The 25,258-nt window shown below is 42.8% G+C and overlaps 2 protein-coding genes across 2 annotated transcripts; both read right to left on the reverse strand.

The window, feature by feature from the left end:
* Positions 1–13,836: 13,836 nt before the first annotated feature.
* LOC139821477 (uncharacterized) lies at positions 13,837–17,100 on the reverse strand. The gene is made up of 2 exons (XM_071792519.1): positions 14,780–17,100; positions 13,837–14,642 (listed from the first exon to the last, which is right to left on the reverse strand). Exons 1-2 carry the CDS (start codon positions 16,407–16,409, stop codon positions 14,563–14,565), a joined length of 1,710 nt encoding a protein of 569 aa, XP_071648620.1. The 5' UTR covers positions 16,410–17,100; the 3' UTR covers positions 13,837–14,562.
* A 2,856-nt stretch (positions 17,101–19,956) lies between these two features.
* LOC139822319 (uncharacterized) lies at positions 19,957–25,020 on the reverse strand. Its single transcript, XM_071793928.1, has 6 exons — positions 24,900–25,020; positions 24,071–24,839; positions 23,360–23,973; positions 23,022–23,245; positions 21,402–22,894; positions 19,957–20,347 (listed from the first exon to the last, which is right to left on the reverse strand). The coding sequence occupies exons 1-6, from the start codon at positions 25,018–25,020 to the stop codon at positions 19,957–19,959; spliced, it is 3,612 nt and encodes a 1,203-aa protein (XP_071650029.1).
* Between the last annotated feature and the right edge of the window lie 238 nt (positions 25,021–25,258).

Below are 25,258 nucleotides of genomic sequence, written 5' to 3' on the forward strand. Positions count from 1 at the left end.
GGGAATAACGGAAAAAAGAGGAGAGAAGGGAAAGGTTGTGCTTTTGGTAGAAGTAATAGAAGAAAGGGATAAGGACAAGTTATTGAAAGGGAGTTGGGAGATTAAAAGAAGATGGGATATCGGGGTAAACGAGGACTTAACAATGGAGGAGAGAAGAGCGAGGTGAAGGATAGTAGAGAAGGCCAGGGAGGAAAGAAAAAAAGAGAGAAGGGTAAACATAAGCAATAGGAGGATATGGATAGAGGGAAGGAAATGGAGGTGGGATGAGATAAAGGAGGTGTGGAGAGAGATATAAGGGGGGTGATGGAAAAGTAAGGGGAGAATGGAAGAGGGAGGGGAGTGAAGGGGAGCTTAGGGGAGAAGGGAGGTAGCAGAAGGGGAAGAGAGATGAGGGTAGTGGGGAGAAGAGTGGACTACGCCGAGAAGGGAAGGAAGGAAACAGGATGTATGTCGCACAAGGCCAGGTCGGGTAATGGAAGAGAAGAGTGGATGTAAGGGGTTTGGGACCGTTCCCCCACAAAACGCCTTGTAAGCCCTACGGAGATAAGCAATAAACCATACATAGAATACATTACATCGCTTTGTCATAAGAATATAAATAAGAATATAAATAGAGAATATACATAGGAAATATAAATAAATTCAAATGAGAATATAAGCACGACTGGCAATTTCAATAAAGTATTTAACAATTATGCGATACAAATTTTACTCTTTTAACAAAAATAAGAAGTCATAATGTATTTTTCTATAATATTCTCAAGTCTTGTACAAGTGTTTCTTCAGAAACTAATTTATGAAAGTTATAAAACAATTGCTTGATTTTAAAAGCACAAAAGATAACATTTTTAATTGTATTATTTTTTATTTCAAAAAAGTTAACTATTGATAATCGCATCTATGCAGGTCAATATATGTTGACAGTGACGTCTACATTAATGATGGAACTGCAAGACAAAATAATTCTTTCGGTTCGTATGATGAGTTCGTTAATTGAAATGACTACTCTGAGTAGGGATCATATCGAATTGTACAATACAACAATTCAATGGTTAAGACGTATCAAGCCGGTCTTGGAGCGTAGCTCTACGTTATATGAGCAAATGAAGTTCGAGTTGGAAGAAAAACTTCAAGAGGAAGTTGTTATCTTAAATGCATGCGTTGAGGAAATGTTCCCCAGGTATGTGTATTTATATAGGTACCTATAGAATTAGAGCTTTTTATTGAATTAAGTTTTCTATTTACAATAAAATAAATAAAGGTATACATATTTAGTGAATATCTTACAAGGAGACATATAAAGTATCTCTTTCAGATTTTAATGAGTTTATAATATGTTAAAATCTAGATCAGCACGCACGCACGCACGCACAGGGGATGCATTTTTTATATATGCCCATATACAAGGTATACAAAATAAAGCAAAACATTTTTCTCTAGAACCTATTTTTGGAGATAAAAATTCGTTGCGCTTTATTTTGTCTACCCTGTGTATTTTCAAGAAAAAGTAAAACATTCTTTGAAAAGATTCAGTTTTTTCTTTTGGAGCAAATATTGTTAAAACTACAAAAAATTAAACAAATTTTGTTAGTGAAAATGAAATGGTTTTAAAAGTACTTTATAATGATACTTTTAGATTTATCCAAAATGTTATAATTATTAACATACTTCCATTATGCACTTTTTGTAATCTAAGAAAACTTTTTTAAATGAGAGGTTTTATGCCAAATTTACATTGTCTAATATTGTAAGAGATTCATATTCTGAAATATGGACAAATCGAAAAATAGAGGCATGCGCGCTGTGCCACCTGTGCTAAACCATTAACTACCTACCTGATCAATATATCCATAGGGGAGACCGGGGCTATGTGTCCACACTTTACGCTTTTTTCAAGTTTACTAAAAAACTAATAAAAATATTTGGCTAAAATTTTAATTAACCTTTCAACCTTGTGCTATTAAAAAAAACATATTTAGAATCGTTGATCTTTTAACATTTTAAAGAGGCGAATTTTTTAAATGGACTAGTCAAGCGTAGACAGATAGCTCCATATACAGGGCTATCTGTCCACATAATAAAAAACACATTATTTATATTAATTTCTATATTTATTTATAATATTATTAGACACTTTGTGTAGATTTTTTGACAAATTTCCTACGTAGAGCTGACTTTTCTTTATATACGGTGACATCAAACTGATTTTGAGTCCGTTGCAAAATCAATGTGATGAGTTTCTTTTGTCCCCTCAATTCTTTAATCTTTTTTTTATTTGTAGTCTTTACTATCCTCGGCAGCGTTTGAAATAGAAAATACTCAATAATTTAAGACAAACTCATATATTTAACTTGACGTGTATTTTTAAAATAAAAATTTAGTGACGATTCTTGAATCACAGGATCAAGTAGTTGCTCGTAGGTCATTTTTTTACAGTAGCGAGTGAGAGCCCGAACATTTATTCCATAGTCTAACGCTGTTTTTACGAAAAGATTCTCGCTCAATTTTTATTCTTTTAATCGCTCTAAATATAATTTTATTGGATATGTCTATCTTATCCGTCTTCAGAAAAGTCTTTTTTTGTAGTTACGCACCTTTATCTATTTATAAAAGAACAATTCGTCATTAAAGTGTAGACACATTGCCTCATCAAAAATAAGACAGATAGCCCCGACCACGTTTTTCAGTTTTTCAGTTTTTACCATGTTGCCAATTTTAGATAATGCGGAATTAAGATTTGCCGCTTCTCACACCTGATAACTATATATTAATTGATAATATTATGAATTGCTTACTTTAATTTGAGTTAAACTATTGTCGCACAGCAAATTTTTCGACCGTCGAAAAATGTGAATAATTGTTTTCGCTTTTCTTTTAACGTATATAGCGTCTGCGAGAGGCATCGCAAGAAAACAAACAACATTTAAATATCTTACATAGGGCATTTTTCAACTACTTGTTACAATGGAAAAGACATCTATCTCTTAATATAAAACTTGAGATAGCAGTACTGTGGACACATAGCCCCCGTAGACAGATAGCCCCGGTCTCCCCTACATATTTTCTTTGTACTTTATTATTATAAAAGATGATTATTAAAGACAAACACAAGAAAGCTTCATAATTATATAATATGTTAATATTATAAAACAACAACAACAATAATAATATAATAGTAATTATTTTATATATTGCGACCCGTTTTCCTTCGGTCTCGCTAGCCGAAGGGGCGCTGCCGCAAATTACCACAAACTCTTAATACAAATCTCAATGTCTCGGAATATACTCACTAAATCTCAAATCGTCGTTAAGGGTTATTAATACCGGACAGTAGCTCGACCAGGATGTTGTCAAAAAGCTTGATATGGGCGCCAGGTGCGAATACGCGCACTACGTTACTCTAAATCCCACGCGTAGACGTATATAATAGACTGAGCATTCCCATTGGAGATCTTCCGACAAGATCTGAAGGACAGAATATATGCTTGCAGCGGCGCTTTCCTTTTCTAACATTTAGGTTAGGATACGATTAGAAAAAGAAATCGCCACTGCAAGCATGTCTTCTGTCCTTCAAATCTTGCCGGAAGATCTCCAATAGGAATGCTCAGTCTATTATATACGTCTATGATCCCACGCTAAAGTCTAATGCAAAATATCTCAGACGTGAATTCTGAATGTTTAGATCGCTGTTAGATCTCGGGTAGAGGGAGAAGAGGGAGCGCAGTGCAATCAACACATAAAATAACAAAGAATGTAACAATCATATAATAGAAAATGTATATAACAAAAGACAAAGCATAAAAAATAATCAGAAGAATTTCGCGGAACGGCCAAACGTCTCGATACGACTCATTAACTATGCAAGTCGCGCAACGACGGATTAACGCGAAGATACCTTGCCGTAGGTGATTTCACCAGATACTCTAACGCTACGAATAATAACGCGAAAGCCTGAACGCGACGAATCTGACAAAATCTTCTAACGCGAGACAGGATATATTAGCGCGAAATGAAATACATGAACGCGAAACAAGATATAATAACGCGGCACGAGATACATTAACGCGGAACAATACACTAACGCAGAACGAGACGATAATAGCGCGAAAGGTAGTTCGCCTTTACGCGAACCTACCTCGCTTCCAATGGCTTCGCGAAGGGCATCCGCTATCACGCTGGATACCTCGCTCGGCCCGCAAAATCCAACGCGAAAGACGTCCTGCACGTCACGACGCAATCACGCGGAGCTCACCCTACGGCCTCACGACGATACGGTGTCCGGCCCGTGCGAAGGACTCCTCGCCAATTTCACAATCTCCCAAATTTTATTGCATGATCCGCATGCACTGTATCCGTACGCCGGATCTCACTCACAACCCACGACACGACACGTGTGACTCTATTAACGCGAAACAAGACGAATACATGTGCGACTCTAGTAACGCGGAACAAGACGATAACAATTACGCGGCATTCTATCGCTCGCTGAGTGTCGGCGGCCGGGCGCGAGTCTCCGAGACAGGCTATTGCATTCACTTACGCGACCGGGCCTTCCGCGGTATTTCTCTCTCGGCATTACTGAGCGAATTTCATGATATTCGCGGCACAGCGCAACTCTCGGGAAAGCCTCGACATCAAGACGGTCTTGCTTGGATACCATATGCGGTGCCTGGAGCGGTGACTTTACAATCTGTGTCCTGGCAGCCGGGTGTCCGTGGTTTCGCTAGGGTAGCACCTCTCGTTTCGGCGGCTCGCACGACAGTGCCGATTTTCCGGCCCGGCGCCGCGACGGGACCACGCTGGCCCGCGCGCTTGCGCGCCGGTGTTGCAAGCTCTGCTTACTGTTGCGCCCTCACACGCAGAAAATTTTTCTCGAAAATACAAGTATACACGAACAAAGTAAATACCATATCTAATCTTGCACTGCTAGGATATAGTCATAATATGCAAAAGATTTCAAGAAAGTATAGGAAAATTTAAAGGGCAAAGAATAAAACTATACGCAGAAGTAAATATTTCCATCAAGTATGGGACTTTCGAGAGCGCGTTTTACTATGTTAATTTAAAGACGGATGATTTAATTATATCTTGTCCGATTGGATCTTATCCCGAATATGGCTAATGAACAAAAAACGAGACGTCTGTTGCAGTCATGTCAAAAACATAAGTTGCCGTTATAGGCTGTGGCGGTCAGCTGTCCGCCACGAGCGAACTTCAGAACGCTGTAGGATCCCTGCCGAACTGCCCTAGATATAAAGGTCGATGTTGAATTTTAATCACGCGAGAATATACCGGCGATGTGTCGCGTAGCGGGCGCGAGCCGAACCCTCTCGCCGCGCGAGCCCGCGTTGCCGCTCGCTCCGCGCGCCTTCCGTCGTCCACGATCGCGGTTACTATCGCATTTCTATGAAGAACATAGACTATTGCCAGATGCGCAACGAATATTTCTATACAGTTCACAGTAGGTACCACCCTAAATTATATTTTTCCTATACTGTCTTAAAAAACAACGCTCAATCCAAGACATCTGTGAAGTTGGCAATTCAAGCTACAACGTCGAATATACACATATACTAGTATGGGACTTTTTTTACTGTTCTTATATTTCCTTGTTAGTATGGCAAATTTATTTACCTTTAGGTTACAAGATGTATCTGATCAAACTATTACTTTTCTATTGTCATATATTAATTTCCGGTTGAATACGCGTATATCTTACCGGTACGTAGCAAATCTAATAAATTTTATTATGTATATTCTACATTATTCGAGAAAAATTTTCTGCGGCGAGCGTAGCGCCCGACTTGGGCGCCCCTCGCGTCTGCCTCCACCCGCCGGCGGTGGTTTTAATCCGCTTGGAGTCCGGCTGACCAGGCCGCGACTCCATGTCCGGTTATTCGACGGCCCGGCTGGTCGGGCCGCAGCTCGTCGACCGATGGCCATTTTCCGGGGGTCGTGGTTCTATCCTGCAACGGGGACCTTTGTCAGGGCGTCCCCTTTCCCGGATCCTTCGTGCTCGGGCTGAGCGGTCGCCTTGCGAGGCCACCGGCTGAGGGCGTCAGCGTGACCTGCCCGCCGGCCTTCCGTCCGTAAAGCTTTCGGCTGACCACCTGTAAATCCCGCGGTGCGACTCCGGTCTTTACAATAATCCGTGACCGCCTGCTCAGCACCGCCTCGTAATCTGTAAGTCTCGCAAAGTGTATTAGACCTAATTTTACGCTAACGCCTCGCCCCTCTCGGGTGGAGGCACTACCCTTGACGCCTCCCTCGGCCAAGCTACTATCCGGACAGGGGACGTGACTTTGTCATGTCACAATATAACAGTCGTATGGTAAATGTATTAAGAAACACGGCAGTGTCTTGTGTCAAGTGTAAAGGAATAATTCCCTGTTCCTGTTGCTTGTATTTTTCATTGTGCATCCAGCTTTAGTTACCATGCAGTTACCATGATAATCGCCATGTTATTAGTTGTGTAAATCGCCATATTTATTTCCAACTTTTTGACGGAGTGTACTACAGAGTCCCTTTAATCAAAGTCTCGCCATAAGACAGCAACTTCGCCATTTTTTTGCAAAACCAAAGAACAGAAAGAGAAAGAGATATAAGAGAGAAAAAGAAAGCGATATGAATGTATATATGAATGTATATCGCTTTCTCTTCCTCTTTCCTGAATTGCAAGTTGGCTAGACTCTGATTAGAGGGACTCGAGAGTGTACCTACTGTTCTTACTTATACTGTGGTACAACATTGTCGTGCAACAAAAAATAGTTTAAGTGTAAAAATTTGCTTGAATTTATTGCCCCGCCTTAAAAATTGTTGTATAAGGCACAACTTGCGTCATGTAAGGCTGAATTAATTGGTGTAAAGTTAAAACCACATACTATAACAGGGTCTCTTATTTTACCAGCATGTTGTGAAATAGTAAAATTATATTTAGCGACGAAGCAAAAAAGGAAATTATGAAAATTTCTCATTCGAACGATAAAATAATAAATAGAATTAAAAATATGTCAGATGATATTGAAAAAACAGTTGCCGATAAATTCACCAAACGATATTTTGCTTCACAAATTGACGAGTCCACTGACATTAGCGGTAAAACTCATATACTAGGAAACTTCGTTCGTTTCATTAATAAAAATCTTTGCAAAGACAAGAAACAAATTGTACGGAATTGATGTAATAACTCGTTCAAATGTACTCAAATAATTTAATCTATTATATTACAAAGAATCACGCTCTCAAATTTCGGCCGTTTTGTCACGTCGAAGGCTGACGACTGTCCGGTACATATTCGTTCCACCAATACAATTCAAATTCGATAGGTTACAGAAATAAATATACTCGTCAACCGGCGGGCTTATACACGAATAAATCTAACGATATTCTCGCCAACATCCCGTCAATTAATCACGAATAATTAATTTTCGGTTCTGTCAGCCATAGGTAATTTACATAATTTCGTGATTGGTCGGTTAATTACAGTATTTTGTGTTTTTAGTGTTATGACGCGCACCTTATTATCTACGCCTGGGTTAGGTTAGGCCTGGGTGCAGCTCAATGACCTTGCCCATTCTCTATTGTAATGGGGGCGCATTTTCGTTACAAATTAGAACTATGTCGTTGACATTTAAGTTTTTTTTTAAGCTGTCCATTTACAATTTCCTTGGAGCGATGTGAGATATTCAACACTCCATCGTTTCCAAAAATGTTGTGTTAAACGTTAAAGTAGTTGCCATTGGCTTAGTCTATTAATAGAACTCTCGGTAAAATCGACATCCGGTAAATTTGTAAGTGGCTCTCCTATTAAAAAGTGTGCAGGCGTTAATGGTTACAATTCATTTGGACCCGATGGCAACTGACACAATAGTCTCGAATTTAGGCATGCTTCAATCTGAATCAGAACCGTGTTAAGTTCCTCAAACGTGAGTATTGTTTCACTAATTACTCGATTTAGGTGATACTTACAAGACTTCACACCTGCTTCCCAAAGGCCGCCCCTATGGGGAGCGTGAGGTGAAATAAAACTCTATTAAATGTTATTTGATGCGCAGTATTCGTCGATAGATTCACCAAATGTGGTTTGTATCTCCTTATACAATTCCGCGAGCTCTCGCTTTGCGCCTACAAAGTTTGTCGCGTTACCACTGTAAATTTTTTGCGGGCACCCGCGAACCGACACAACGCAGCTAAGAAGGCATCCGCTGACAGCTGACTAACAGCTGACTAACCGCCTCTAAATGAATAGCCTTCGTCAAGAGACATATAAATAGTGCGATGTAAGATTTATCAGTCTTTCGTCCTCTGCCTCTACTTATCTTAATTTGTAATAATCGGCCCAGCGTAATCAATGCCTATGACAGAAAACTCGTTGGCATCTCAATCTCTCTAAAGACAACGATCCCATTTGTGTCAATGGTTTCGGATTGTTTTTGAAACATGTGATACATTCACGAACTATTTTTTAAGCGATATTGCGACCATTTAAAGGCCAATACTTTTCTCGAATTGAAAAAAGTAAAGCCTGTGGGCCCGCATGTGTGTGGAGCATGTTCTCTTTTAAATAAATAGACCGTGGATCGACATTTAGCAGACAGCAAAATAGGATGCTTCTTTGCATAAGTCAATGATAATTTTTGCAATCTGCCGTTCACTCTGAGGACTCCGTCTTGGTCTACAAATGGACTTAAACTGGCTAACGCGCTATTTGCTTTGACCTGACCGTTCTTAGATATGTCCTGCCATTCTATGTTAAAGAATTTCCTCTGAACGTGTTTTATCAATCTCAATCGCAATAGTTGTATCGAAAAAAAAAGAAAGTGGTAGTATTATACCTCGAAGAAACCTAAGTAACAAGTGGTAGACGTAATCTTTGTATCTCGAAAAATCTCGAAAAAATCTAAGCAGTAGTATCTTTATTTTACACCCTTATCTCCTCTCACCGTCTCACAATCTCTCCACTTATCCTCCGCACCGTCCGTTCGCTCCCTCTCCAGACCCCCATTTTATGTTCTCTCTGTAATTGGCGCTGTAATTTAAAGAGATATCATTTCTTTTTTTGTAATTGTAAAAGATCACTTGAAGCGCGATTCTTCTTTGATAAGGTAACGTAATTTTGTGATGTGTATCACTTGAGTTATAATTTTTTGGAAATAAAGATACTACCTACTGCTTAGATTTTTTCGAGATTTTTCGAGATACAAAGATTACGTCTACCACTTGTTACTTAAGTTTTTTCGAGGTATAATACTACCATTTTCTTTTTTTTTTGAGGTAACAACATATACACTACAATACGTGTACTTGGCGCCTTTTTTTACCTTTTTTTTAAGAAAGGTAATTTTGTACGAATATCACGTCTTTTTGTAGTATTACGCATTTTATAAACAGTATGTACAGGGTAAAGCTATTTGGAGGTATAATACTACCTTGTTTTTTTTCGAGGTAACAACATAATACATATATACTACTATGCGTGTACTTGGCGCCTTTTTTTATCTTTTTTTTAAAAAGGTAATTTTGTACGGATATCACGCCTTTTTGTAGTGTTACGAATCTTAATCTTATAAACAATATATCTTATAATCTTATAAACAGTATGTACAAGGTGTGAAGCTAAAGGTGTTACGGACTATTATTTCTAAAAAAACAACAATTTAATATTTTGCTTAGTTTTTAAAAAATAATAATCTATAACCCTTTTAATTGTACACCTTGTATATATTTTTCAATTTCAACATAAAACATAATCGCAATATAGCATGATTAATGTTAATGCTATACATATGTATACTACAGAAAAAAATTACTACTTAAAAATAAAAATGTAATGTGTCTGAAGTTGTTAATAATAGGTAAAGTGTTTGACACACACACACGCGCGCACACACACACACACACACACACACACACACACACACACACACACACACACATACCCACACTGTTGGAGAAATTGTCTTTACCGACCTTTACTACTAAATATATATATTCCTATGTCCGAAGGCAGGCTGCCAACCTCCCCAAGTTTTTTTTATTTTCTCTATGTTATTTTACTGATACAAATAATATATCGCAAAACACGTTAATACTGAAATGTTCTTCTACTGAATAAACCATTTATTTTATCGCACATTTCGAGTGGAAAATCAATAAACCCAGCGAATCCCAACTCACACACATGCGCCTTAGGGTACCAGAAGAGAGAACAAGAGAAAAGTATCTTCGCGAACAATGGAGCTAGTCTCATGACGATGAGTCAAGTACAAGAGCGAGATTGCAACCCAGATAGCAAAATGTTAGCAGAATGCGCGCAGATTGGCAGCAAATTTGATCAAAATCCCACTCCAAAACCATAGCCATCTGTGTCCGCATTAAAGCTCGTATTCTGTCGACAGAGCCTGCTGACAGGCAATGTAAGCAGATTGCCAACAGAAACCGCGCAGAGCCTGCATACAAAACCTGGCAGCAGATTGGCAGCAAAAACCGAGCAGAGCCTGCGCGCTCGACCTGAGAACAGATTGGCAGCAAAAACCGAGCAGACTTTATTCATACCCATACAGCACAAAATATTTTTTAGAAAGATTAAAATAATTTACAAAAATATTTTTTAAATGTTTCTATGTCCGCCAAATTATGTCAGAAAAATATTTTCGAAAAATTTTTTAAAAGATTGCAAATAAATATATACAATAATATTTGTAAAATCTTTCTATCAGAAATATTGCTTCGAAAAATAAAATATATATGTTTAACCCAATCAGCAATAATTGTTTCGTTTGAAAGATTTTTTTAATATTTAAAAAATATACATTACACACAATATACTTTACATCTTACTTTAGAAAATATTATTTTGCATATCTATATCATTGCAGCAATTTTGGTTGAGCCTTGCGTTGTATTGCTGACAAAGATATGTCTCGTGGATGTTATGATTTTGCTTTGCAGGAGGCCTGCTTATATTAGCCCTCAACTGAAATTTACTTACGAGTTAGTCTTACCATTATGCGCCGCTTAGTAGCGTCGTTGCAAACTATCACGGAAAGGATCTGTTCGGTTTTTGCTACCACTCTGTTCTCAAGTCATACGCGCAGGCTCTGCTCGATCTTCGTTGTCAATCTGCTGCCAAGTATGGTGAAGGCTCTGCGCGGTTTCTGCTGCCAATCTGCTCACATTGCCTGTCAGCAGGCTCTGTCGCATTTCTGGCTACAGTTTGACAACATCATCTGATAGAGCAGTTTCCGCGTGCAATTTGTTGCCTTTCTGATACCAAAAATTTAATGCAGACTCTGCTTGGAATCTGCTGCTCAGGTTTGGCTATCTGGGAATGACCAATATGCAAGTGGATTAACCTAGTCGCGAAACGTTCACCCGTTATACTGTTGAAAAACCGACCGCATAACATTCCGTCTTTTTCTAATCCCGCTGTGAATCGATTTTCCAGCTAACGTACATCTTATTATGTCTTCGCAAAGCGTAACTTTTGAATTCTTTAGGGAGATCAATCACTTCAAGACGACACATTTTTTTTTAGAGCGATTGAAGAGAAAGACAGAGAGCTTGTAAATGTCGCGAATAACGTCTTGGACAAGTATAGTAGCGTATACGTCAAGTCGGGAGGCGAATAGAAGTTTAGCAATGGAGAAAAAAAGACAGACCAAGATATGCGAGTTAATTCAGTTATGATATATTTTTAAAAATGCCGTATTATTTTAGAAGATTGTAAAATTTGTAAGAAGCAAATAAAAAAAAGAAAAGTGTAGGGATAATAAATAAAGTGTAGGGATGGATGGGTACGTTCTTTTTTGAGATACTGATTCGATTAAGTTCCAAAGCTATTATAACGAAACGACAAACGTAATGTTTGTGATAATGTTAAATGACAACGATATTCATGATCGTGTTAAGTAGAAAATTAAGTGACGATATTCATGATCGCGTTAAGTAGAAAATCTGCAAAATATTTGTTGATATGCGTATCTTTCTTTTAGTTTTAAATTTTCGACAAACAATTCGTATATACCCATCTGTCGTCAGTGCATAAAATGATAGGATTTGCAGGTTTCTTAGAGTACTGTTGAAGAAGATTGTAACGATATGGAAAGGAAACTATTGGTATATATATTAGATTTATACAGTAATGTATTATAAAAACAACTACCGTTTAACTAAATAAATAAATATTAATAAAAGTAATTCATTGCAGATTATTTATAAACTGCGCTAAAACTTCGTTAAATGCTTTTTGCGCCGCATCGATTTTTTTGTTAGTCAGGAAATATCTAATAAGCGCGTTTGTTTGTCGTAAAGCTTCTTCTCTTTGACTTTGATAGAAAATCAGCCAATCTAGACCATTAATCTTTTCCATATCCGCCTCGGTAATATAGTTCCTTTTACGTTCGTTGCATCGCATTCTAGGTGTTTCTTACGTATATTTTCCACCACCAATTTCATAATAACTTCTACATTCAAGTTCGCGTCTTCCGCCGCGCGTAAACATTTCTTTTGTTATTCATGGTCTTCAACACATTCTAAGTAAGAGGCATAGTTGGTTATTTGATCCTTCTGAGGTAACGTGGTTGTGTAGAACGCGATTAAAGTCGGATCGCCTATAAGGACGCGAACATATGCCAGCAATACTTTGTCTTCCACTTTATCTTTTGTACTTTTCCCGATCTGCCTGAAGAACAGTATTACATGCACCAGGAATCTGAGGAACTGCGAGTCGCAGACGCCGATATCAATCATACTTTCAATTTCTTCCATCAACTTAAATGATCGGGTTTGTTAATTGGGCACGTATTACTGGATTTTTCGACACGTGCAATTCTTTGAACGCGTCTTCCAACGAGATTTCATTTTTCCAATATTCCTCCGGCATAATTGTATATATTTTCACCATCATTACCTCAGTGCTGATTCGACTTTGATATCTAAAAGGCTCTTCACATATGTCCACAATGCATCTTGCCAAGTACTATCTGTAGTAGTAATCGGACATTGCCGCAAAGACTTGCGTATATGGCACGATAGAATACACCTGCACGAAAAATATTTCTCTATATTTATTTACATATAACAAAGAGTCAAGTCTATAGGCACAAGGAAAGAGCGGACCTCTGTTCACATTTGACGTTTACGATGATATTCGTGTTATGCACGATGCTTCTGTCGAAATCAAGGAATCACGTGCCGGAAAAGTTTTACTTAGGTATTTATCATTAAAAGAATACTTTGTATAATTCTCTTTTATGTTATTTTTTAATTTTTTCTTATTAGATCATGGTACAAGATGAACAAACACATTTTTCCAGCGAGTAGATGGGAACCTTTTGATCCAACGAAAAGTTACGACAAGTATACAGTGTCGGATAAAAATAGGAAGAAAGATAAAATCTGATAAACTTAGATTCAACGAATTGTCCAATTTCGTTTAAAGGATTCAGATTCAAAAAACTGTAAATATTATAACCAGATTAATAACTTTGTTTCATCATACAATTGATTTATTATACAACAGATTATATGTATATATATATATATATATATTTATATATACATATTTAGGTCCAGGGGCAGTTTCTAGGACATCACTTAAAAATATTTTTTTTATATCTTTTACACTGTTTTCTATTTCTTATTTAAATGAAACAAATGTATTTTTATTCGTTTCGAAGAAAAACCTAATTTGGCAGTTTCCAGGACATTTTTGTATACATATCTAATGGTAGTTGTTCGCGAAATCGCTGATTAATCCCGGCGATGGAAGCGGGATGAGAAGGACGCGCGTGGAAGGTGTTAACTAAATCTTCACTTTATTTTGTGTAACTCAGACCACAATCTGAGCCGTCTTTAATGTGTCTTTAATGCGTCGAAATTGATACAATCTGACCTGAGAATCGATGAGCGGTGTATAAATGAGGTGTATATAGTCCGTGTAAATGAGAGGCAATTATATTAATTGCCGTCCTCTTCGATGAATCGCCCGTGAGCTGGTGAGACACGTGGCGGTCGGCACTCGCGCACATGTGAGCCTGAGTCGTCGTGTTGATGTACCCGAATAGAGCTGGATGAGCGGTCGCTTTACATGTTAATGCAGTATCTCGGCAGCTGTAATCACTGCGGTGAGCACTTCGATGCGTAGTCACAATCGAAAATGCACAGAGCACACGTCGTGCGTCTGATCACTGCGCGGCCATTTGTACGACTCTGAATATCGCGAGAAAGACGTTGGCGATGAGCGCGCCCGTGCGCGGCGCAAGCTGCCGCGGTGATCGAGCGTCGTTACCCGATCGATGCTGCCATCTGATCTGACGGCGCAGCGTTAACGGAATCTCGAACATTCCGCCCGCCATCAGCAACCTTGTTGATGATTCCTTACTCTTGATCCTTCTTCCTGAGATTGGCCGAGTGAGTTTCGTGGTGGCCGTCTTAAGGGTAACCACCCTAGTGAGTCTATCCTTGCCGGGGTGCAAAGCTGTTACTCTGGCGAGTGGCCACTTGCATGGTGGAGAGCGTTCGTCGGTGAGCAGCACGATGGAGCCCACCTTAATGTTGTTGTTAGGATGATGCCACTTGGAGATCGCCTGCTGGCGTTGCAGGTAATGAACCGACCATTGTGCCCAAAAAGAGCGATAAACCTGAAACAGAGAGCTGTTATTTTCAATAATGTTGAACACGCTGCTGGATGAGCTGCCACCGAGATAGTCGTGAGATTCCTAGGTCAATCAGAGATGGCTCGGGTATGGTAGTGATTGGACCTCCAATGAGGAATGACCTGGTGTGAGCGTTGAGACGTCTTCAGGGTCGTCACTCAGCGGTTCTAAGTGCCGCGAGTTGAGAATGTCCTTGGTTTGCGTAAGCAACGTTGTGAGTTCTTCCGTAGTGAGTAGAGTCTCCCCGATAGTCCGTCTCAGATGAAACTTGACGGATTTCACCACCGCCTCCCACTTGCCCCCCATGTGTGGAGCGCCTGGTGGGTTGAACTCCCATCTGGTGCAATCCTGTTGTAGAATTTGAGCAATTCGCTGATGTTCTTGTGAGCTCTGGATGAACATTTTCTTGAGCGCGGCGTCTGCTCCAATGAATGTTGTCCCGCAGTCCGAGTACATGGTCTGAGCAATTCCCCTTCTCGCTGAGAATCTTCGGAAGGCTGCGATGAATCCTTCTGATGAGTAGTCACTGACTACTTCGAGGTGAATTGCGGAGGTGGCGAAATAGACGAACACACAGATCCATCCTTTGTATGTTTTCGCACCTCGTCCTTTCCATGTTTTGATGGTGAGCGGTCCGGCATAGTCAACTCCTGTGTGAGTAAACGGACGTGACGGCGTAACCCGAGAGAGAGGTAGTTGGCCCATCAGTTGATGAGCACGGATCCCCCTCTGCCGAGCACACACGACACACCGCAAGATATGAGACTTCACCGGAGCCCGTCCGCCGATGATCCAGTAACTTTGCCTGACATGAGCCAATGTCAGCTGTGTTCCTCCATGCAGAGTACGCAGATGGGCGTGTGAAATGATCAAGGTTGAGAGCCGGGAGTGGCGAGGCAAAATCGCCTGATGTTTGCTGTCTTGAGCTAGTGCTGATTGGTTGAGGCGGCCGCCAACTCGGATGATCCCTTGAGCGTCTATATACGCAGTCAATCGACTGAATGCGTGAGCAGTTGGTAGTCTCGAGTTGGCCGTGAGCATCTTGATCTCGTGCGTAAAGTATGCCGCTTGAGTAGCCTTAATCCAGAAGAATCTGGCCTCCTCCAAAGCTGAGTGCAAGTCCAGTGGCGTGCGTCGGCACTTTCCCAGAAGCGATATGAATCTGAAACAAAGAGCTGTTATTTTCAATAACTTGTTGAGAGTTGAGTACCTATATATCAGGTCCCAGTGATATTCCGGTTGAGATGCGGCCGCATGTAGCGCAATGCCAGGACGAGCCTCGTGCGAGTTCAACTCGTCCGAAAGCGCGGGTTGAGATGGCCAAGCTTCAGGGGTGAGTATCCACGGTGGTCCCGTCCACCATAATGAGTGGCTTTGGAGTTGAGCAGTGTTTAATCCTCGTGAGGTGCAGTCGGCTGGGTTGGACGTACCTGGTACGTATTTCCAATGTGCGTTCGCAGTGAGCTCTTGAATTTGAGAGACCCGATTTCTCCCGAAATCCTTCCAGCGCGATGCATGAGATTTGATCCACGTGAGTGTCACAACAGAGTCCGTCCACAGGTGAGTTGCTGTGACGTTCAACTTCAATGTGGCTTGAACGTATTGCATGAGTCTTGAGAGCAGCAGCGCTGCGGTGAGTTCAAGTCTCGGGATGGTGAGCCGCTTGAGCGGTGCTACCTTTGTTTTGGAGCACACCAATGAAATCGTGGTACCATTTGAGCCGTGGACGGTGATAAATACGACTGCAGCCATTGCCAGTTGAGAAGTATCAGAAAAGCCGTGAAATTCCACTGACGAGGTACTCCATGTGATTTGAGAGGGGCTACCTTGGTTGTACCACCGAGGTATTGAGAGCTTGATCAAGCTTGTGAGTTCTTTTCTGATAATGAGCCACCGTGATGAGAGCTGGGATGGCAGTGGTTCATCTCATTGGAGCTTCATGTAGCCAAAACTCCTGCAAGAGCATCTTCGCCTTGATCACCACTGGTGATATAAAGCCCAATGGATCTTGAGTATCTGAGCCACTTCAGACCAAGCGAGGCGTTTGGTGAGATGATCGGTGTGCGACGAGATCCTTGTTGAGAATGTGAATGAATCTTCTTGAGGAAGCCATCGTAATCTGAGTCGTTTGGTTACGCAATCGTCAATGTAGTTTGTGAGCCCTGGTCTTTTTCTGCTTGAACCGCAGTGAGTACATCTTGATGAGTCGCGTGCCACCTTGCTAATGGGAAGCCGCCCGCCATGCACAAGTCCGTTGAGCAGTATTGACTACCTGCTGAACGGTGTCGTCGCCTCCAGAATTGTCATCAACATATCGACCGTTGTTACTTGTTAGATGATATGGCACTTCATTGAGTTGTTCATCTATCCAGTGAGTCCGTTGTAAATTTCAGTCATCTTCATGCACGTTGATCTGACTATACCCTTTGGTGATGTCAGTGGCAAATAATATTGTGTGAGCTGACTGGAAACAGTTGAAGCATTCTTCGTGTGATTGAACTCTTGATAGAGTATTATAAGCTGATGATCCAGACGTCGATAGTTGTCATCTCGTGAGTGTCTTCTTCGTAAACCTGTCAAATATCGATGCGCAGTGAGATACGAATCGCTAAGAGTATCCGGTGATGATTTCAGTGTAAGTCGAACTGTGTATCGACCTGTTGAATCCCGTGAAACAGTACTCTTGAAATGTTCTTCACATCTTTGCTCGTCAGGAGTAAGATCAAAATTGTTGCTCGCAGGCTCTTCTTCTTGTATCCAGATTTCGCCAGCAAGTCGTCAAGAACATCTTCTCCCTCCCGAACGGAGGCATGATGCACGATGGCAATTGCCGATGAGGATGTATGAACAGGTCCGAAAACGAGCCATCCGAAGAGAGCTGCGCAATTGGCATCAATGTATCTCGTTTGATGATGTTGGGCTTGATGATCTGCCCATATGAGTCAGCTCCAATGATGATATCCAATGGCCGTGGTGTCAGAAAATCTGGATCAGCCAAGGTTAACTTGGAGAGATGCGGCCATTCCTGTGGTGTAGAGTTGAATGATGGCAGGATGTTCGCTGATGCCTGCAGAACGTGAGCTTGAAGAATGACGTCTGATCTTGAGTGAAGTGAGCGGAGCGTAAGCAATGCAACTCCTCGAGTTTTGCGTGGACTTTCCGCCACCAATTCCGGTAATGAGAATGACGGAATGATGACGAGTGATGCTGAGCTGGCGAACGAGAGATTCTGAAACAAAGGTAAGTTCTGAACCTGAATCAATGAGAGGCCATACGCATTGAGTATGAACAGATGAGCTGATCTGAGCCAGGGCCGTAGCGAGTAATGTTGAGTGTAATGAGCGGGCCAAAGATGAGTGAGCGACGATTGCACCATCTTCCTATTGAGTTGACGCAGCTGAGCTGATGATCGGCTTCGCTGATGGGTTCGACTGATGAGCCTCATGCAGCATCGTGACGGTTGGTGCACTTCTTGCACCCCCGTGAGCCTTTACATGAGTGGCCGTTGTGGCGGCCGAGGCATTTGAACCAAAGCCTCCGTGGTATGGCTAGTTTTTGTCGATCGCCTATTGAAAGATCCCTAAATTACGTGCACATCACAATGAAGTGAGTGCCGTTGCAACAATCGCACGGGTAAATTAGATGCTGCCGTGCGGGTCGGTTGAGCTGCCACATGCTGAGCTGTCAACGTGCGCTTTGCTGTTGACTGAGCGCCGACGGCTGTGAAGCTTCAAGATATGCATGCTCCTTGAGAAACGCCTTGTTCGCCTCTTCGAGATGCATTGAGATTTGAATAACCTCCTCGAACGTCATGTCCTCTGCACAAGTTGGCATCGTGTCGCCAATAGTCCGCACCGTCGCCAGGCGGTTCATTTTGGATGAGCTCCGTGGACAAGCGCACGGGTGAGGCTTGGCGTTCCAATGTGCGAGCCGGTGGTACCTCGAGCAGCGGCGTCGCGATCTCCGTACCGCCCGTACCCGCCGTTGCGGGTTCCGTCATGTTGAGCCGTCCCTGAGCTGCGCACGATGAAATACCTGAGAAATGTCGAGACACGTGTAAGAAATGCTGCACGAATCGAGAACGTTCGAGAGACGCGTGAGAAAAACACTATGCGAATCGAGAGTCTACAATGTCATGTATTGAGCACGTGAAAATGTCTATTTACACTCGCAGGAGCGCGTGAGCATGTTTTCGTAACACTCGCGAACGCGCGTGAGAATGTCTGTACTTCACTCGCGGAAGCGCGCGATAATGTCCACGTGGCATGTCGTGAAAGGCATGCCCTGTTCACATGATCTGTGTCCGAGCTACAATTTAAGTTCCACGCATCCGGCTCGAAGGACCAAATGTTCGCGAAATCGCTGATTAATCCCGGCGATGGAAGCGGGATGAGAAGGACGCGCGTGGAAGGTGTTAACTAAATCTTCACTTTATTTTGTGTAACTCAGACCACAATCTGAGCCGTCTTTAATGCGTCTTTAATGCGTCGAAATTGATACAATCTGACCTGAGAATCGATGAGCGGTGTATAAATGAGGTGTATATAGTCCGTGTAAATGAGAGGCAATTATATTAATTGTCGTCCTCTTCGATGAATCGCCCGTGAGCTGGTGAGACACGTGGCGGTCGGCACTCGCGCACATGTGAGCCTGAGTCGTCGTGTTGATGTACCCGAATAGAGCTGGATGAGCGGTCGCTTTACATGTTAATGCAGTATCTCGGCAGCTGTAATCACTGCGGTGAGCACTTCGTTGCGTAGTCACAATCGAAAATGCACAGAGCACACGTCGTGCGTCTGATCACTGCGCGGCCATTTGTACGACTCTAAATATCGCGAGGAAGACGTTGGCGATGAGCGCGCCCGTGCGCGGCGCAAGCTGCCGCGGTGATCGAGCGTCGTTACCCGATCGATGCTGCCATCTGATCTGACGGCGCAGCGTTAACGGAATCTCGAACAGTAGTTTTCAGTACATAGACTACTTTATTGAATATCTGTATATATATAGGATTAATAATATTATAAATGTATTAATAATACTATATATGTAGGGTTCGATACCAAGGATGGTGAAGGAACGGACGTTTTCTTTAACAAGACTAAAATGACTTTAATGCGGATAAAATACAATCAGTCCTTCTCAGTGCGCGGTTGACTGAACACACTACACTCCGCGCGCGGAAATCTCTCCCGCGTGCCCTTTTCTCTACCCTGCTGTCCCCGCACTAGCGCCCTGCGCGCGGGCCATCTGCCGATAGCGCCACCGAACTAGGGGCCCACTCCTACACTCGGCCATTTTGCTAATCTTTGGTCTCCGAAGAGTCATCTCCCTGGTACTGGTATGGCTTCATGTAGTCCGCTGCTGTAGTCGTTATTTTCGGACCTTTTCCTTCTCCAACTCGAATCACCTTATAACGATGATTGCCGTTCACCTGCGATACTTTGTATGGACCGAGAAACTTCTTTTTAATTTTCAGTCCGGGACTAAACTGTGTCCGTTTGATGGCCACGATGTCGCCCTTCTTGTACAATATAGCGGCCTTGCGGTTTCGGTTGAACGTACGCCGGTTTTTTTCTTGTATTTTATACAAATTCGCCTTGGCTACGTAGGTCCTCTCGGTTATTCTCGAATAACTCAGCCGATTCTTGCTCGATAAGCTCCAGAATCCGTGGATCTTCCTTCCGCCGCATCTTTACGCCAAACATCAGTTCAAATGGCTTCATTCCAATACTCCGTTGATAAGTGCTGTTTAGGCAACCTTGAACTTGATCCACATAGCGATACCATCGGTCGGGATGATCCAAAGCCAGCTTCGTTAGTATTGATATAATGATCCTGTTGACTCTCTCAACTTGGCCATTCCCTCTAGGTACTCCAGTGGTGATTTTGATGTGTTCTATATTCTCTAACGTACAGTAGTCCGTAGCCTGATGTGAATGCCGTGCCTCGATCGCTGATGATCTGTTATGGGCTGCCAAACGTCGTTTGCTGCATCGTCAACTTAGCAACTACCTCTTTCGCGTTTGTTGTTTTGGTGGGGTATGTTATGCCGCGTCGCCGGTTGGTGACGGCTTACGGCAAAACGTTTATTATTTTCGGGATCTCTTGACCTTACGAGTTGGGACTCGGTAGGCACAGGCGGGCAGACTAGGAAGCGGTCGGGTTCGCAGGTGGAACGGGGATGTAGGCGTCGTTAAATGAACTTCACTTCGTATTACTTTCTATTGGAGCTTTATTTCAGCGCCCCTTTTACACTCACTAACTTACACTTGTATTTGCCTTTCACAATTACTATAACTCGCACGCGCTTTGTTATAATGTAAACCTTCGCGACACGGCTTACGAGAACGGTCACAGGCAGAGTCTCCGGTGTATTACTCTCCGTCGCGGCTTCTTCGACGGTCCCTTATATTGTTTTGAGTTATGCCCTGTCGGCGCTTTTCTGCCGGGTTCGACGGTCCCCCGAATGAGGTCGGTCAGTGACCGAGCGCATTCGCAATCTCGCTATACTCCGCGGTTCCGCGATTGTCGAAATGCGTTGTCGCACATTCTTATGCATATCGCAATAGTTCGATTGACGCGGAAGCTTGATGAACTTCCGCGTCCGCGTCAGCGTAAATTGAGGAGTCTTTCGAAAGACAATTTCCTCGAAGTCTTTCGAAAGACTATTCTATAATTTTATTATAAATAATTTAATAATTACCCGTTGTAATTTTAGATTACAACAGGTATAACCACACGAACTTCGAGAAGCTATCGATAACTACGAACAAGTGCTTGTAAAGCTTCGACGTTGATGTCATCGGGCCAAGATGATCGCTGTGATACGTCGACAATGGTATATCTCCTTTCGGGATAGGCATGAGCTCGCCTTCAATCTTTTCCTTCTTTTTGTCCGCTAGAACGCATAGTACACAACAGCTGATGAACCTCTCGAGCTTCTCTTTCAACTTAGGGATGTAGAAATCTTTCTTGATGCTTTCAGACATCTTCTTCACACCGAAGTGTCCGTTTTCATGGGCTCTGAGAATGATGTCCATGTGCATACTGCTAGGAAGCGCTATGACGACCTTGTTATCGACTCTTTTCATTAATAAACCGTTCTCGACTATGTAATCTTCGTACGGTTCCGTCTCCAGTATCCGTTTTAACGCTCGTAGTCTCCCATCTTCGTCCTGTCGTTTCTGTATCATCTGCGTAACCGTGTCGTCCACTATTAGGACGGGATAGCGACTGGGGGCGTCTACATGTCGTAGACGTGATCCCGTTCGATGTTCCACCTCGTACTGGAATTCTTCCATAAACAACGCCCATCTCGCGACCTTGGCTGGCAGGTCACGTTTGTCCAATGTCTTCCGGAATGCATCATAGTCCGTTACGATCCTGAATTTGATACCCTGTAGGTAGACTCGGAATTTCTTCAACGCGTTAATAGTGGCGAGCACTTCCAATTCATACGAGTGAAGCTTCTGCTCGGCATCCGACGTTTTGCGGCTCATATAGTAGACTAGGTGAAAGCTGTTGTCTCCTGATTGTGAGTCTTTCTGCAACAGAATTGCCCCGTATCCTAACTTGCTGGCATCCATATGGAGTTCCGTAATTGCGTCCGGCTTGTAAATTCGCAGCACGGGCTCCTTTGACAATATTGTCTTCAACCTGTCAAACGCCTCCTCCTGTGCCGCTCCGAAACCGAACCCTTTATTGTCCTTCAGGAGATCAGATAATGGTCGAGCGATAATTGCGTAATCTAAAACAAACTTGCGAAAATAGCCTGTTAAACCAAGGAAACTTTGGAGATCCTTTCGACACTTGGGTTTCGGAAACTTCTGCACTGCTTTGATCTTTTCGTTGGAGAGACGGACAAAGCCACCTCCGAAAATATGTCCAAGGAACTCCACCTCTCGTTCCAGGAACTTGCATTTCTTCCAGTTGATCACCAGCCCATTTTCAGCTGCAACTCTCAGGGTCTCACGAAGTCCGTACATTGCTTCTTCTTCATTTTTACCCGGTATGACTACGTCATCCAAATACTTGCGGAGAATGCGTCGCCTGATGAATTCGCAGAAAACTTCCTCCATGAATATAAAAAATTCGGTCGGACTGTTACACAGACCGAATGGGGAAAACATGAAATCATATTGTCCGTCAGGCGTCACAAAGGACGTATACTGTTGACTGTCTTCCGCAACTGGGACGTGGAAGAAGCCATTCTTCAGGTCGATCACCGAGAACTCGGGCTGAGGCCAAATCATCGATACAGTCTTCGATCAACGGTGTTGGAAACTGGCCTCAAATAATCTTCTTGTTGATTGGACGATAATCAATACAGACGCGATAAGTTCCGTCTTTTTTCTTCACGAGTACCACGGCACTCGAATATGGATTTCTACTGGGCTTGATGATTCCGTCTCTCAACCATTCATCAACTTGCTTCTGTAGGATCTGTCTTTCTTGTACTGACAGTCGCCGTGGCTTGGCACGAACGGGTTCTTGATCTTTCAGCACAATCTTCATCTCGACTTTGGGCCACACCTGCTTGTTCGGTTTGTAATCGTCTATCAGCTTCTTGATCTCTTCTGCGTAAGGTCCTCGAACATTGATTTCAGAGGGCTCGACGTAGTTGATTGTAGACAAACCACATCGCTCTTATTCTGCACTGACCTCATCGCCATCTTCGTCTTTGGGTCGGTTACATGGCATACCTTCTTCATTTTTGACGTCGTGCGCGGGTGTTCCATCGCCGATCGCTGTTATCTTCCGGATTGTTGTCTGTCCACCGAGAATACGAATATCCATCTGCTTGAGTAAGTCTTTCCCCATGAGCATCTTCGCGTCCATTGTTTCGACTGAAACAACATATACTTTGTTGCAGTAAACTTCGTCTTGAATTGTCAACTCTGCATCAAAGACGCCTTTCGCCTTGCTTCGCGCGTTTCCTAATCCTCTGAATAAGCGTGCCGTCGGTTCCAGCGTAGGACTGCCGATCTTCATGTATTCGTCGTCTCGTAGAATAGTTTTGGAACTGCCTGTATCCAGTATAGCCAGAGTGTCGATGCCGTTAACTTGAATCGCGATCGTCTCTTCGTCAACCGTCACTCGGTTGATTTTTTCGTCTTTCTTGCTTGTCTTGGCTGGTTGTTCGCAATTACTTGAAACATGTCCGAACTGGTAGCATCGGAAGCACTTTGGTCCTTTGTCTTTGTGGGAACAATTCTTAACTGCATGATCCGGTGATCCACATGCAAAACAATGAGCCTTCTTTGTCGCCGATTGCTTCGCTTCCTTCTTTTCCTTCGCGTCTTTCTTATCTTTGCAGCTTTGCTTGATTCGCCCTTTGCGTCAGCTTTACCTGCTGGTTTCTTCCGGCCTGACTTTTCGCGCATGCGGTCATAGAGCTTCAGATTCTTCTTCACCTCGTTGATCTCGTTCGTGAATTGTACAAAATCTGCTTATTCGCTTCGTCATCCGGAATGCCGTCAATAATGTATCGGATAAGGGCCTCGTCTTCTACACGGCCTTGATTCGCGGTCGTTCGCATAGCGTACACGTATTGACGCGGAGTCTCGTTGGCTTGACGTTTACGTTTCTGCAATTGAGTGTGGATTATCGCGCTGTTAACCTCCACTTCGAATTTTTTAATGAGACACTCTTTGAGAGCCGCCCACGACACCAGCCCTCGCTGTAAGGCAATGAATTGTTTCGCCGATCCGCGAAGCATCTTTTTCCCGTAGATTACCTTCTGTAAATCGCTCCATCGCAACAAGACGCTCGTATCTTCAAACTCCTCAATCCAATTTTGGATGGTCATTTTATCGTCGCCGGTGAAAGTAGGAATACTTCCTTCAACGTTTTTGATAGTAAATGCACCCGTCATGTGATTTATCTGTGTCATCTCTCGTTCACCTGGCACGCCATGCCGATGATTTACTCGCACTCGCGTTACATCTTGAGCTTCTTCCCGGTCGTCTTCACTTTCCGATTCTTGCGTTTGAACTCGCTGGTCGGTTCGCTTCAGCGAGCTATGACGTCTCGTCTGTTGACGTGTGGTACGCCCCAGTGGCTGCGAATTGCGCTGTCTTCGATCCTGAGCACAATGCCCCACTGTCTGTTGCCTAACCTCTTTGTTGTCGCTGCTGTCATCTACCTCGTCGATCTCCGATCCATCGTCCTCGTCGTCTATCGCTTTTTGCAATCAACTTCGTAGGACCGTCTTTTTCCCTACTGTCGATAAACCTTTCTTACGTAATTCATCTTGGAGTTGGAGCACTGTCATTTTTTCGATCGGTATCGGCGATGTTTGTGAGTCGACTAGGTTGGCTACTTGCTTTTTCGCTCTTTTATCGGTATTACCGACGCCGTCCATCTTTCGCACGACGTTCGACGCGCCCTTTGTATCCGCAGTACGGTTGTCCTCTTAGTTTCCGCCGGTCGTTGGCGCCTATTTTTTTGAGAAGCGGCGTCGTAAACATTTCGGCACTTCACGATGCACGATTATGTCCTACGTACAATGATGCACTCGACACACGGCTGCTTCTCGCACGCGACTGCTTTTCGTACACGACCGTCTTCCGTCCACAACTGTCTCAAAAACCACTGTCTCT

The sequence above is a fragment of the Temnothorax longispinosus genome, chromosome 11 (assembly GCF_030848805.1).
Source record: "Temnothorax longispinosus isolate EJ_2023e chromosome 11, Tlon_JGU_v1, whole genome shotgun sequence".
Classification (NCBI taxonomy): Eukaryota; Metazoa; Arthropoda; class Insecta; order Hymenoptera; family Formicidae; genus Temnothorax; species Temnothorax longispinosus.

Excerpts from the sequence above, each read along its gene's own strand:
- LOC139822319 (XM_071793928.1), bottom strand. The coding sequence starts at position 25,020 with ATGGACGGCGTCGGTAATACCGATAAAAGAGCGAAAAAGCAAGTAGCC. Across the intron at positions 23,974-24,070 it reads TCACGAACGAGATCAACGAG|CTGCAAAGATAAGAAAGACG; the intron begins GTGAAGAAGAAT and ends AATCAAGCAAAG. Across the intron at positions 23,246-23,359 it reads CGACGTCAAAAATGAAGAAG|GACCTTACGCAGAAGAGATC; the intron begins GTATGCCATGTA and ends TCAATGTTCGAG.
- LOC139821477 (XM_071792519.1), bottom strand. The coding sequence starts at position 16,409 with ATGGCTGCAGTCGTATTTATCACCGTCCACGGCTCAAATGGTACCACG. Across the intron at positions 14,643-14,779 it reads CGTCTCAACGCTCACACCAG|GTTTATCGCTCTTTTTGGGC; the intron begins GTCATTCCTCAT and ends TCTCTGTTTCAG.